Genomic DNA, 13,547 nt, shown 5'->3' on the forward strand with positions numbered 1-13,547 from the left:
TCTGCATTCCCCCCCCACCCCTCCCGCCCCCCGACCTCCTCGGCGCGGCAGAAAGCAGCAGACAGCGGGGTTTAAATAAAATAAAAAATTAAAAAGTTCTTTATTGGGTCCAGCACGGTCCTTCCCCACGGCACGGGGAGCCGCGTGCCCGCGGAAAGGGGGTCGGGACGGCCGGGATCACCCCGCGGGGAGGGGCAGGAGGATGGAGGGAGCCCCGGGGGTCCCCGCGGGGCAGAAGAGCACCGGGGCCCCCCGCGAAGGAGGGGACCCCACCGAGGTGAGGCGGGGGGCACAGTGAGGAGAGGCGAGCGGCCGTGGGTGGGTGGGGGTGGCCCCTCCGCACCTCACTGGGCTGCACTGGAAGTGGTTTTCTTCAGGGTGAAGTTGGTCCAGTTCACGGCCACCTTCTGCCGCGTCTGCTTGGCCGAGTCCAGGCAGAACCTGACAGGGAGAGGACAGCCCCGGTCAGTTCCCAGCCCCCTGGGACCCCCAGCCCCTCTGTGACCCCAGGCCCAGTCAGCTCTCAGCCCCTTCATGCCTCCAGCCCCACCGGCAGAGCTCAGCCCCCCCAGGGTTCCTCCCTCACCTCTTGAAATACTCCACTTCTCTGTCAGTCTCGTCCATCTCTGCCCCATCCAGGTCCTTGGGCAGGAACACATCATCTGGGGAAGCAGAGCAGAGGGTCAGCGCTGCAGGGTGGGCAGGGGGCTGCCAGCTGGGCAAAGGACCACCGCGAGGATGGCAGCACAGAGTGATGCTCCCAGCACTCACCAATCGAGGTATTGGATTTCTCCACCTTGTTTCGGCTCTTCCTGCTCTTGCCCTTGGGCTGTGGGGAGCCCCCCAGGGCAAGGTGGGTGGCCAGGGCAGGTGGCTGCTGCTGCGCCAGCTCTGGCAGCTCCGCTTTGCCCTCTCCCCTCCGGCCTTTCCACTCACTGGTTCTCTCCTTCTCTGCCCTGGCAGTGCTGCTGCAGCCCCAAGGCTGCCCCTTGCTGCTCTCCCCGGGCTCGGCACAGCCGCTCGCCCGCTGTGGCTCCGGGGCACTGGCCTTGGAAGGGTGCTTGGTTCCCAGCACCTGCCCCTTCACACCAGGGCTCTCCATCCGGGCCTGGCCGCCAGGCACGGCCGTGCTGCCCTCCCCTTTCTTCGCCTGCCCATTCTGCCGCTTGTTCTTCCGCTGCCGGCTCCCCGTGGGCAGCGACTCTGGCGGCTCCGGCCCCTTGGGCTGCGGTCCCTCCTTGGGCTCCGGGCTCAGCCCGCTGCCATCTGCACCAGAGTCCGCAGCCTTGGACTGCACCCAGATCATGCGGGACAGGCTGGGCACGGCGCTGAGGCGTTTCACCACGCCGTTCTCGGCTGGTGGGGCTGGCGGGGGATCCCCAGGCCCCTCGCCCCATCGGGGGCCCGCTTCGCCCCGCAGCAGCGTGTGGCTCTTGGCAGGGCCCAGGCTGAGCGGGGCCAGCGCTAGGTCTATGTCCTGCAGGTCAGAAGACCCATTGAGGTTGGAGAGCAGGTTCTTCTGCTCCAGGACAGCTGCCTTCTTGGGGAAGTCATTGACATCCAGGTTGAGGTCGTACACGCTGAAACTGGCCCGGATGGAGTCCTTGATGGTGTTCTTGATCTCCTGCAGCCGGCTGCTGAGGAAGCTGTTCACCCGCTCCAGCTCCAACTCTGGCCACTCCAGCAGCTTCTCCTCGGCCGGCTCCCTGGCCTGGCTGGCTGCAGGGGCACGCTCTGCCCGCTTCTGGGCCTCTGCCTCCTGCTGGGCTTTCTCCTTCTCCTGCAACACAGGTGCCATGAGGATCATCTGGACTGGGCCACAGAACCACGCGTGCAGGACACAGAGCTTTGTTCCAGCTCTGCCTGACAGCAAACCCAAGGGCGGCTGCTCAGCACAGCCACCCCACGTCTTCCACAGCCCCTGAACTGTCACATGTCCCCCATGGGCACTGCAACAGCTGGACACTGCACACCCAACACTGCTCTGGGCACCAAGCACCAGAAAGAGCCATCATAGCACTGCCTCTTCCCTACCAGAGATGCATGGTGTTAGAGATGTGGCATGGAGCAGACAGGACGGTGCAGCCCAAAGCACCCAGGAGGGCTGGGCAACCCTCTGCAGGAACAGAGGCAGGGGGAGTCCTACATAGGGCCAGGCACTGCTGCCACCTTGGGCAAGAGCAATACAAGAATTCAAGAACCCAAATGGATGCAAGAGAGAGGACGAAAAGCCCTGACAGCAGCACAACCCTGCTCTGCCCTCCTCCCACAGTCCCAGCCCCTGCCCAGCCTTACCTTCTTCTTCTGCTTGTGCCGTGCCCGCTTGGCTGCCTTGGCACTGTTCAAGGGCTTGGGCTCTGTGCTGTTGATGTAGTCCAGCAGCTCGTCCACATTGCGGTGGTCCACAGCAGGCTCCCCTGAGCTGCTGCTGTGCCCTAGTTTCTGTGGCAGCTCCTCTTTCCTCTTGGTGAGGCGAGAACGCAACTTCTCTCGGATCTCAGCGTAGTTGCGGCTTGTGGGAGCAGCCGGGGGCTGAGGAAGGTGAGTGCTGTCAGCCAGGCACAGTCAGCATCAGGGGCAGGCAGCCCCAGCCCCCTGTGACCTTCCAGCCACTCCCTTCCCCACAGTCTCAGGAAGACAAGTCAGCACAGCCCTACTGAGCTCTTCTACCATGAAGCCACAGGGCTTGGCCGGCTGCTCCAAGCCCTGGGGCTGGGCAGGTGGCTGCGAGTTGGGAGCAAGGGACCAGCAGGCTGATGAAGCAGAGTAGAAAGGGAGCAGGGGATGTGTGTGCCTGCAGGAAACAGCCGTGGCCAGACCTGCCCACCTCCGCACTCTGAGCATAGGGACCGAGTGATGTCTCCCCGTGCAGCGCGAGGACCGGGGGTGGCTGCAGACCAGCCCCTCACTCACCGCGTTGTGGCCGAAGAACTCACAGTAGCAGCAGTCGCAGAACTTCCCGTCTTTCTGGTTGGTGGAGGAGGAGGTGCAGGAACTGCGCTCTGAGCTGCTGTCCTCATCCTCCCCGAGTCCCTCGTCTGCTTCGCAGGGCTGTGGTGGGTGGCAGCTGGTACCGTTTGGGAATTTGTGCCCTTTGCAAGAGGGGTCCCTGAGGAGACGGGGAGAAGGGCAAGAGGTGAGCAGGTGCCAGGGGATCTCAGAAACTGCCCCATGCTGTGCATGTAGGAACAGCCCTCCCGTGTGCCCAAGCAGAAGGATTTGCAGGACAAACCCCCTCCCCTGCATTCTCCTCCTCTGGGGAAGATGCCCGAGGAGCCCATGGCAGCAGACATCTGTCGCTCCCAGCCCTCAGGGCCTCTGGCCAGTAGGAGACTGGTGCAGCAGAGCCCCAGCGAGCAGCATCCTGCCAGGCTCTGGGCTGGGAACAGGGCAGGGTGTGGTACTCACTGAGGGTGGCAGGTGGCACAGGTGAGGAACACTGGGACTGTGTGCAGCTGCCAGACATCCCCACGTGCAGGCAGGCCCAGCTCACACGGGCACAGGCTACCCAGCTCAGAGACAGGGAGGCCAGGGCATAGCCCACAGCGTCATTCCTCAAGATCCAGCTCGGGACACAACTGGCTCTCCACAGGGAGAGCTAATGAGCAGAGAGGAACCAGTGTGCTCTCTTCCATGGCATGGGCAGCCCAGAGAGGGCCGGGGGAGCAGGTGAGCAGAACAAGTCTACAGGCTTCATCTTCTCGAGGACCTCTGCTCAGTGCCACAGCTGCCTGACAGGTCTCACTGACATAGGTCCTGTTGGCCAACAGCACATTAACCAGGCTGTTCCTTTGGGTCTTTTAGCTGGAGGAGGAGCAAGCACAGCCTCTTCTGCACCACAAAACCAAAGGACAACCGCAGGGAGAATACACGCTGGGAGAGACAGAGCTTGACCCTCGGAGACCAGGGGTCTGCAGCAGTGGAACTGGCCCACAAAGACATCAGCTTCCTGCACCACCACGCCAGGATGGCCAGTTCCTCCACAGGAAAAAGTGCATCATCCATGGGCAGGGATGGGAGAAAAGGCATGTGGCCCTGCAAGGAGAGGCTGGAAGCAGGCAGGGCTCCTCTACTCACCTGTTGGTGCTGGGCAGCTGGAGGGAGGCGGGAGGAGGGATGAGTGAAGTGCTGCAGTGCCCATTGCAGGGATGAGCACAGCCTGACAGTGGCGGCGGCATCTTCAGCAGCGGCACGTTGGCAGGGGGCAAGTGAGGGCTCTTGCATGGCCCCGGGCTGTGTGAGGCCGCACCGGCTGGAGGAGACTCAGACACCGGCTTTGGGGCTGCCGCCTGCGCGCTGGGAGCAGGGAAGAGCGCGGCCTGTGAGGAGGTGCCCAGCGGGATGTGCGGTGCGGAGCCGAAGGGCCCCGGATGGGGAGGTGTCTGCTTGGAAGGGATCAGCGCTGGTGGCTGGGAGGGGAGGCCGGTGGGACTGTTGGGAGGAGCAGTGAGGTCGGAGTGCTGATGATGCTCTGAGGAGTGGAAGGCCTCACCTGCAGAGGGGCAGGAGCAGAGACAGTCAGACACTGGCTGTGCTGCACGGACCAGGGCCATGCTCAGAGCCACCCACCACCTTGGCACAAGCTGTTTCTCTTCCCAGAAGTCAGAGTGCTTGGGATAGAAGCCATCCCTGCTCACACAGGGCCTCAGGGTCAGTGTGCCTCCCCCACAGGATCCAGCCCTGCCCCATGGAGAGCAGGGCAAGGGGAAAGGCTTTAGAGCAGCAGGCCGAGAGGCTGTGGCTGGTGCTGTCCCTGGGCACGCACCTGGCGGGGTGGCCCTCCGGCACAAGCTTTTGAACTGCTTCGGCAGCGTCTTGCAGAAGTCGAGTGAGGTAGGCAGAGGCGAGCCCGGGGTGGCGTTGCTGGAGGTGGCAGAGGCCGTGTGGCTGTAGGGACAGGCCTTCAGCCCCGGCGCCATGGCCGACACCTGGCTGGCACACTCCGGAGACAGAGTGAGGCCGGGGTGCTTGTCGCCTGGAAGGAAAGCGGAGCTGGGGCTGAATCCCAGCACCATCTGCCTTTTTCAAAGGGGCCCGATATGCTGCTGGTACTGAGATTCAGAGGCTCAGCCTGCCCACCCTTGCCCACAAGGAAACCACCTAAGCCAAGAACTGGGCAGAAAGCTCTGCTCAACCTCACAGCCAACTTCAACTCACCTAGTGCAGCTGGGGGGGTCCCAAGGGGGCTGCCCTGTGCAGTCCCGTTGGTGTGCTGCGAGTTCCAGAGGCCCGAGAGCTTGTGAGCAGACAAAAACGAGCTGGGGTCCCAGTCCCCTGAGTTCCCGTGGCACGAGGAGGAAGAAGACGAGGAGGAGGAGGAAGAGGAGTGTGAGCCACCCCCACAAGACTGCGACTTGCAGGATGTGTGGGATAATGAGACCTATCAAAGGAAACACAGAGTGAAGTGGCTGAGGGGACACCCTTGGCCCCACGGCGTCAGCACCAAGACTCCCTCCACTGCAGTAGAGGCTCAGCTCATAAGAACCACTTCTGTCACTGTCTAGGGAGTGACAAACACCCCCTCCATCCAGCACCAACACAGCCTGGCTCACACAGGCTGGGCCATGCCAAGGACCACATGCCTGTGCTGGTCTCCCTCACACCAGGGCAGGGTTAAAAAAAGCCAGGCAGGAGCCAGCTCCCCTACCCAAGCTCCATGCACAGGCAGGCACTTGCCCTGGCAGCCACTGCCTCTCTCTGCGTCACGAAGGGAGCAGCCCTGGGGCCGGGGGACGCGGCACAACACACAGTGGAGCAGGGCTGGCAGGAAAGCAGTGGCACTGTCAGCCTTGCCAGCCCAGCAGCTCCAAGCCACGGCAGGCTGCTGGATGAGCCTCCACAGCACCACACACTGCCCCAACAGGGCCTGTCCCTGCTGAGCCAGAGGCAGCCCTGGGCAGGGAAGTGGAGGCTGGGATGTCTGGTACACTCAGCTCAGAGTGAGGATGGGACCCACACACCCGGTCAGTGCCACAGGGCGGTCAGTGCCACGTTCCCACAGCTACAGCCCTGGCTTTCCAACCCCAGCTCCGTAACCGCGTACCGCCAGGGCCTGCTCCTGCACCGCCCGTCGCTCTTCCTCCTCCACGCTCTTCCGGCAGCTCTGGCAGATCCACAGTGGCATTTCTCCCAGGAGGTTCTGCACGAGCGTTGGCACGAAGTCCGGTGGCAGCCTCTCGCCTGGGGAAACCAGCCCATTGTGGGACGGCCCTCCCCAGTCCTTGCGCTCCCGGTGACAGAGCAGGCAGCATGTCTGCACAGACTGGTTGGCGGTGGGCAGCACCTGAGGAAGGACACACAGACCGTGAGTCACCCAGGTGTGATCCGGCACAGATGTGGGGCAGATGAGGCAGTGAAGGAGACCTCAGGACGCTGACACCAAACCAGGGAAATTCTTGTAGGCTGTATGTGGCACTGCACCTTCTCCCACTGGAGCAGAGCAGCCTCAGGCTGCCCAGCTGCTGCCAACCTGCCATGTGCCAGCTGGGAGTGTTTTGGACTTCTTGGAAGATCACAGCATGCCAAAGAGCCAGCCCTGCCACCAACCAAGGCTGAGAAGCCACCAGCAACTCCCACCATCACCTCTGGTAGAGTGAGACTGACGGAACTTGCATGGCAAAGCAAAACCCACAGAAATCCCACACAGGGATATTAAGAGTGGGTATGGCAGCCTCAGCTCTCCCTCCTCACCCATCACAGATGCCCCCATCGTGTCACCCAAGAGCCCCAAGCCCTCTCTCCCGCCTCTTTGTTCTGCACAGCCAGCGGCGCCGATGCACCAGGGTGGGGTGCAGCCCCCTGTGCTGCCTCATGCTCTCCCCGCACAGGCACAGCCAGGTTGGAGCTTCCCTGCAGGAGCTGGGCTGCATCCCTCGGGCTCGTTGGAGCCCTGACAGCCGTGACGAGCCCGGCGTGGCGCGGGCGAGGGGGCCCCCATTGTCTGCCGGCGCAGCGGGGCCCTGCCACAATGAGCCGTGCATTGAACCACTGCTGCCAAACAGATGGCGTCTGCAGGCTCAAGGTGAAGCAAAGGTCAGAGGCCAAGGAGAGCAGAGTGGGGGCACAGCCCCTCTGCCCACCCACGGCGAGGGGGGGGGCAGCCAGGCCACCCCGTGTCCCAGATGACACAGCCACCACAGCGGGTGACACCACGGCTGGTGACACCACGGCTGTCCCCAATCCACCCAGCACATCCACAGCCGGCGCCCACCCCCGGCTCCCTGCCCACAACCCGGAGCAGGTGGAGGCAGCCAGGTGTGTCCAGCAGGGATGTCAGGCAGCCAGACGCGCGCTGAATGAGGATGCTGGAGCCACCTGCCATCGCCCAGTGGCAGGGCTGTGGCAGGGCTGTGGCAGGGCTGGGCCCTCCCGCGGAGCGCTGTGGGAACGCTCCGAGCCCCATCCGCAGGGATGCTCCGAGTCGGGGGTCGGCGCGGGGATGGGGCAGGGCCCGGGGGGGATGGGGTACAAGGGACAGGGCCCCACCCCGCCCAGGCTGAACCCCGCTCGGAGCCAGCCCCGTGCCCTCCGCAGCGCTACCCCGGTACCTGCGCGCTGCCTCTGCCCGACTCCCCGCCGCTGCCCGCCGCCGCCGCCACCTCAGGCGGGGCGGGCGGTTCCGGTGGTGGTGGTGGCGGCGGGGGAGGCCCGACGTCGGGACCCGCCACCCTGTCACGGCGAGGCCCGGAGCCACCTGCCGCCGCCGCTGCCGCCGCCGTAGCCGCCGTTGCCGCCTTGTTCCGCCGGCGAGTCATGGCGAGCCCGCCGCAGCCAGGACAACAGCCAATATGGCGGCGCGGCCCGTCCGGCCCCTGCCCGTGGGAAGGAGGGAGGGAGGGAGGGGGGAACGCTCGGTGAGGTGAAGCCGCCGCCGCCATCTTGCGAGAGGGCAGAGCCCGCCCCCTGGCGGACAGGGGGAGTGGCGGCAGCGCAGCGAGTTCGAGTCCCGAGCCCGCCCCCGCCGCCCGAGGCTCCCGCGGGTCCCAAAGGCGCCGGTGCCCAAACGAGATCGGGGGTGGGTCGTGATCGTACCCCCAGCTGGATCATCGGAGTGCAACTGCTGGGGCTCAGACTGAAAGAGAGAAGGATTGGATTAGATATTAGGAAAAAAAGTCTTCCCTGTGAGGGTGGGGAGGCCCTGGCACAGGTTGGCCGGAGAAGCTGTGGCTGCCCCATCCCTGGGAGTGTTCGAGGCCAGGTCGGATGGGGTTTGGAGCGACCTGGGACAGTGGAAGGTGTCCCTGTGCATGGCAGAGGGATGGAACGAGATGATCTTTAAGGTCCCTTCCACACTATTTTATGATTCCTGGCCCTGCACAGGACAACCCCAAGAATCCCACCCTGTGCCTGAGAGCGTTGTCCAAACACTCCTGGAGCTCTGGCAGGCTTGGGGCCATGACCATTTCCCTGGAGAGCCTGTTCAGTGCCCGACCACCCTTTGGTTGAAGAACCTTTTCCTAATATCCAACCAAACTTCCCATGACACATCTCCAGCCATTCCCTCGGGTCCTGTCACTACCACGGAGAGCAGGGATTGCAGCTGCCCCTTGGCTGCCCCTCCTGAGAAAGCTGCAGCCCGTAATGAGATCTCTCCTCAGTCTCTTCTCCAGGCTGAACAGACCAAGGGACTTCAGCAGCTCCTCATGTGACTTCCCCTCTAGACTCTTTGCAGCCTCCTTTGGACACTCTCTAAGAGATTTATGTCCTTCTTATATTACGGTGCCCAGATCTGCTTGGACCTCTGGGACAAGCAGGGCTCCAGTCTCATTGTTTGCACAGGGATCCTCATCCATGGGAACCAGGACATGGCTGAAAACAGAGCCGGAGTCCGAGGGGTACACACGGAGCCCCAACACCAGGGACAGTCCCACACCTGCACTCGTCCGGCACAGCCTGGGCACTGTCATGACTCAGAGACTTTCTGAAGCCGAGGAGGTGCCGCCACCGTGTTTGTTCAACCATCCTCCACGGATTTTTTACCCATGAATCCACCCCATTAGGCTTTCAGCCACCTGAATTATCGGCACCCACATCCTGCGCCCAGCAGCGCCAGATCTGGAGCAAACACGTCCTTTGGCACAGCCGGGGCAGTTTGCTGTGCCCAACACCCCGAGTGACCCCCGGGACCTCTTCTTGGCCACTTGGTTTCTCTTTCTCCTACCGAGGGGCCACTTTACCCCCTTCCCACTCCATTATCCTGCTGCGCACCCTATGCCCTGCACAGCAAAGGTGCCTGCGGGTGCCTCTCCTGCTGCCCCCCATCACTCCGGGAATGCTCGGGGGGGGGGGGGGGGCCGTAGGAAGCGCTGGCGTGTCCCTGTCCCCGGAAGGTTGGTCTGCGGGGAGAGAAGAACCGGGGGGAGCATAGCCGGGGATGCAGTCGGGAATTTGAGACAGGAACAGAGACCGGGAAGGAAAGCCAGCGGTAAAACCCATCCCGCCCCGCGGGAGACGCACCCTCACCCTTCCCATCACAAAGAACCGGTCCGTCGAGGAGCGGACGGGTCGTCCCGGTGCCGGGACTGGGCGGACACCGCTCCGATCCGCCCTCCGGGCGGTGCCCGGTGCCGACCCGCCCCGTCAGCGAGCGGCGGGCGCGGGGAGCCGGGCGGCGGCAGAGCTGCGGGACGCGCCATGCTGCCCGCTGCCCTCCGCCGATGGCTCCGCCGACCCAAGGTGAGACCGGGGGGAGCCACACCGGGGCCGCCCTCCCTGCGCCCGGGATCGGCGGAGCCCCTGGACGGCCCCGTCGGGGCCGTCCAGGGGCTCCGCCGATCCCGGGCGCAGGGGGGGCGGCGGGGGTCCCTCGGGGTGGAGCGGGAGGAGGAAGCGGGGGGACTCCGGAGGACCTTTCCCGGTGTTTACAGCCGCGCACGGATCCGTGCCAAAGCTGCCGGGATGCGGCTGAGCTTGTTCGTCCTGCTCTGCCCCCGGGGAAACTGAGGCACGGGTGGGCGGGGAGGGCGGCGCTCCCCGGGAGAAGGCAGAGCTGCCGTGGGAGGTCCCAAGTACGGTCCCGAGTAGGTGTTTGTGGATCCGTGGGGTCCGATCCTTCCGTGACTGTGGGAATGGGAGATTTGGGATCCCGCTGACGCAGCCCACGGAGATGCGGGGTGCTTCCACCATCACCCTGCTGCCCTTCCCGCAGCGCTCCGACCCACGCCTGCTCTCCCAGTTCTTCTTTGCCGACGAGAGGGTGACACGGGTGGTGGCTGAGATCAACGGGCTGGATGCCGAACTGGATCCGCAGCAGTACCTGGTGCTCCTCAACCAGCTCCACCTCAGCCAGGTACGGGGACAGCCCGGATCCCGGTGTGACTCAGTCCCCTCGGGAAGCCGCGGGTGACACCCCTTCCCTCCCCAGGCTCACCTGCTGGCCGTCCTGGAGCGGATCATGGAAGAGTGCATTCCCACACAGCGGCACAGCCGTGACTACCTGGTCAAGTTCCCCGAGGAGCTCTTGGTGGACAACTTGGGGAACCACATGCTGTTTGCTGCCGAGGTGAGCCCGGGGATGCTGTCTGGGCGGTCCAGCTCCCTGGGGCGATGGACACCCCACCGTGAGCTGACCCTGGGGTTAGGCACTACCTTGGGTGCTGGGTCCTGACAGTCCCTATCCCGGCAGTGCCTCCTGGCTGGGACCTTCCTGGAGGTGGAGGAGTCAGATGGGGCACAGCTGAGGCCCCAGGCCAGGAATCTGCTGTGCAGCTTGGAGCTGGTCCGGACGGTGCTGCGGGAGCAGAGCCTGAGCCAACCCAACTCCTACCCAGAGCCTGTCCGGGCTGCGCTCATCCAATTCGACTGGCTATTTGCAGAGTTTGAGCTGAGGTAGGGGGCAGGGTTAGGGTTCTGGGGTCATGGTGGGCTGTGCCAGGACTATAGGGGCCTCACAGTCTCCCCATCTCTCCAGCTACGTGTCCTCACTGGTGGCAGTGAAGTCTCCTGATGAGATCTACAGGCAGCAGGAAATCGTTGTGCTCTTTTGTGAGACGGTGGAAAGGTGAGTGAGGGGCACTGTGTGTCAGGTGGTGGCTGCAGGAACTCCAGCCCCAATGATGGGCAGCATCCTGAGGCTCAGATCCACTGTAAGGGTGTCTGTGTGCCCCCAGAGCCCTGCACCTGGGCTACCTGACCCAGGAGATGATTGATGGATATGAACCGCTGCTGATGTTCACCATCCCTCGCCTGGCCATTATCAGGTGGGTGCAGCCCCTAGAGAAGGATTCCCTGCCCTGTACCAGCCCCTTCTCCCCAGCTGGGGAGTTGGGGTCCCAGGCAACCCCCAACATGAATTGGCCTCCGTCCCCTTGCAGTGGTCTCCTCATTTACCCCGAGGGTCCCCTCAGCCTGGAGCGGAGCCCTGAGGAGATGTCTCGGGTCTTCAGCCCCTTCTACAACCTCCTGAAGAAGATCAGGTGCGCAGTGGGGGGTGATGGGTGGGGCTGTGGGGCAGCAGTAGGGCCGTGACATGGGGCTGACGCTCACCCCTCACCACAGGGACCTGCTGCGGGTGCTGTCAGCAGAGGAGCTCTGCCTGCTGGAGAGGAGCCTGTGCACAGCCGAACAGGAGGATCCCCACAGTCCGGATGCCCCCCCAGCTTGGGGGGCAGTTGTGCCCAGTGTGGACCCCCCTGCTCCCTTCAGTCTTCTGGAGGTCCCTCATGCCACCCCACCACCGCCGGCCTGCACGACGCGACTGGGACCCCCCAGTGCAGTGGATGAGCTGGGCACCGATGGGCAGCGGGGGTGTGCGGCGGGCAGGGAACAGGGCCAAGATGGCAAATCCCTGTCCACTGGGACACGGATATCTCATACCATCCCTGGCGTAATGGTCACCGCCCCCCTGCACAGCCCCCAGCCCCTCGGGAGCAGCCCAGAGATGAGGGTTGATGCCACCCCAGGTGCCCACTGCTTGGAGCTGCGCTCCCACTACAGCAGCACCAAGGACATGCTGCACACCCTCTTCGTCTGCATCTCAGGTGAGTGACCCCCAAGCCAACCCCCCAGCACCCTGACCCCCAGCACCCTGACCCCCCACCTTCCCGGTGCAGGGGTGGCTGATCAGCTCCAGACCAACTTTGCCAGTGACATGCGAAGCATCTTGAAAACAGTCTTCAAGATCGTGTGCTCACAGGCGGAGCCCTCGGAGGAACAGAGTGACAGCAGTGAGTAATCCCCAGGGACATGTGGGACTGCTCCTCTCTGCCCTGCCCATCGCCCATCCCTGGTGAGACAAGGCCACAGCCCTAGGCTTGGGAAAAACGTGGCCAAAGTGCCTGGCTCCAGTTTGGCTGGACCAACACAACCCTTGTCCCTGCAGAAGAGAAGGATGGTGACTCCAGTGTGGCAGATGCTCCTCGCGTAGCCGACTGCCCACTGTGCTCCAGCCCCGCAGAGGCTGCCGGACTCCGGAGGGCAGGTAAGGGGCTGCCCAGGTGCCATGGCTCTGGGACAGGGTGTGAGGCTGGGGCTGGTCCTGCCCCATCCTGCCTTCGGGGCTCTGGCTGTGAGGGGAGCCAGGCTGAGGGGTGTTTACCAATGTGTTTTGCCCAGCAGGCACCCGCCGCCTGCCCGAGTGGGTGCCAGACAGCACATGCTGCCAGTGCTCTGCCTGCCGCTCGCCCTTCACCCTGCTACGCCGCCGGCACCACTGCCGCAGCTGTGGGAAGGTAGGATGGGGTTGGGATGGGGCATGTGGGGTTCCCCAAGGGACCTGGCTCTGCTCAGCCCCTCTCTGGTCTCCCGGCAGATCTTCTGTGCCCGCTGCTCACCGAATACTGCAGTGCTGCCCCACTACGGCCAGACCAAACCCGTACGTGTTTGCACCCACTGCTACACCACACACCTCCCACCCACATCCCGCTGCGCCCGGAGCCAGTGAGAGCCCCTCTGCCAGATCTGCATCATAGGAGGCCACACAACTGGGTGCCCAGGGCTGCTCTGGGGCTGCCGGGGAGCACCTCAGCCCCGTGACTCTCCTTGGAGCTTGGTGGGCATGGCGGCAGGACCCCCACATGGTGCTAGGCTTCTCCCGATGCACAGGGGCAGGACCCCACACACGGCGGCAGCCCATGCGGGGTGATGGTGGGCGCAGGACCGCCTCTCCTGATGCACCGTGGCCTGCTCTGCTTTCGGTGAGCTGTCTGCAGCTGCCGTGCACCTGCCCCCCCGCCCCCCCCGGCTGGAAATGTGCTTCGTGGTGGTTTTTTTTCAGGTGAACTTTGGCTGCTGTTGGGCCCGGGGCAGAGTCTCCCCCCGGGGCCTGGCCTGAGAAGGTGCAAACAGCCCTCACATGACAGCGGGTGCTCCGGGGCCGCCCGTGCCGTGCCGTGCGGTGCCCGTGGGGCCCGGCGCTCCCCTTGCCTCCCCATCGCCTCCGCCCGATGGATTTTAATAAAAAGATAAACCCGTCTCTCTGGGCCGCGGCGATTGCCGGGGAGCTGGTGGGCGCGGCCGGTCTGGGGCCACCCGTGGACTCGGTAGGGTGGAGAACGAGGGGCTGGGGGCAGCAGGGCGTGCGCGCTCCCGTCCGGCTCGCATGGGCGGAA

General features: G+C 64.3%; 2 protein-coding genes across 4 annotated transcripts; one reads left to right on the plus strand and one right to left on the minus strand.

Moving 5' to 3' along the window:
* Positions 1–70: 70 nt before the first annotated feature.
* On the minus strand, positions 71–7,916 carry FAM193B (family with sequence similarity 193 member B). Of its 2 annotated transcripts, XM_039559870.1 has the most exons (10): positions 7,548–7,912; positions 6,044–6,283; positions 5,158–5,380; positions 4,766–4,975; positions 4,078–4,492; positions 2,914–3,109; positions 2,296–2,532; positions 772–1,780; positions 587–662; positions 71–441 (listed from the first exon to the last, which is right to left on the minus strand). In XM_039559870.1, exons 1-10 carry the CDS (start codon positions 7,875–7,877, stop codon positions 345–347), a joined length of 3,033 nt encoding a protein of 1,010 aa, XP_039415804.1. In that variant the 5' UTR covers positions 7,878–7,912; the 3' UTR covers positions 71–344. The 2 variants fall into 2 exon arrangements, with proteins under 2 accessions (XP_039415804.1, XP_039415805.1); XM_039559871.1 differs by lacking the exon at positions 4,766–4,975 and having other exon boundaries at positions 7,548–7,916.
* A 1,649-nt stretch (positions 7,917–9,565) lies between these two features.
* LOC104689667 (lateral signaling target protein 2 homolog) lies at positions 9,566–13,411 on the plus strand. 2 transcript variants are annotated; one of them, XM_039559887.1, is made up of 12 exons: positions 9,566–9,675; positions 10,148–10,288; positions 10,364–10,501; positions 10,625–10,827; positions 10,910–10,999; positions 11,109–11,198; positions 11,313–11,414; positions 11,497–11,978; positions 12,051–12,164; positions 12,320–12,418; positions 12,553–12,668; positions 12,749–13,411. In XM_039559887.1, exons 1-12 carry the CDS (start codon positions 9,634–9,636, stop codon positions 12,878–12,880), a joined length of 1,749 nt encoding a protein of 582 aa, XP_039415821.1. In that variant the 5' UTR covers positions 9,566–9,633; the 3' UTR covers positions 12,881–13,411. The 2 variants fall into 2 exon arrangements, with proteins under 2 accessions (XP_039415821.1, XP_039415822.1); XM_039559888.1 differs by having other exon boundaries at positions 12,556–12,668.
* Positions 13,412–13,547: the final 136 nt, after the last annotated feature.

Source organism: Corvus cornix, chromosome 13 (genome assembly GCF_000738735.6).
Source record: "Corvus cornix cornix isolate S_Up_H32 chromosome 13, ASM73873v5, whole genome shotgun sequence".
NCBI lineage: Eukaryota > Metazoa > Chordata > Aves > Passeriformes > Corvidae > Corvus > Corvus cornix.

Excerpts from the sequence above, each read along its gene's own strand:
- FAM193B (XM_039559870.1), bottom strand. The coding sequence starts at position 7,877 with ATGGCGGCGGCGGCTTCACCTCACCGAGCGTTCCCCCCTCCCTCCCTC. Across the intron at positions 3,110-4,077 it reads CAGCTGCCCAGCACCAACAG|GGACCCCTCTTGCAAAGGGC; the intron begins GTGAGTAGAGGA and ends CCGTCTCCTCAG. Across the intron at positions 663-771 it reads GAAATCCAATACCTCGATTG|ATGATGTGTTCCTGCCCAAG; the intron begins GTGAGTGCTGGG and ends CTGCTTCCCCAG.
- LOC104689667 (XM_039559887.1), top strand. The coding sequence starts at position 9,634 with ATGCTGCCCGCTGCCCTCCGCCGATGGCTCCGCCGACCCAAG. Across the intron at positions 9,676-10,147 it reads GATGGCTCCGCCGACCCAAG|CGCTCCGACCCACGCCTGCT; the intron begins GTGAGACCGGGG and ends CCCTTCCCGCAG. Across the intron at positions 10,502-10,624 it reads ACATGCTGTTTGCTGCCGAG|TGCCTCCTGGCTGGGACCTT; the intron begins GTGAGCCCGGGG and ends CTATCCCGGCAG.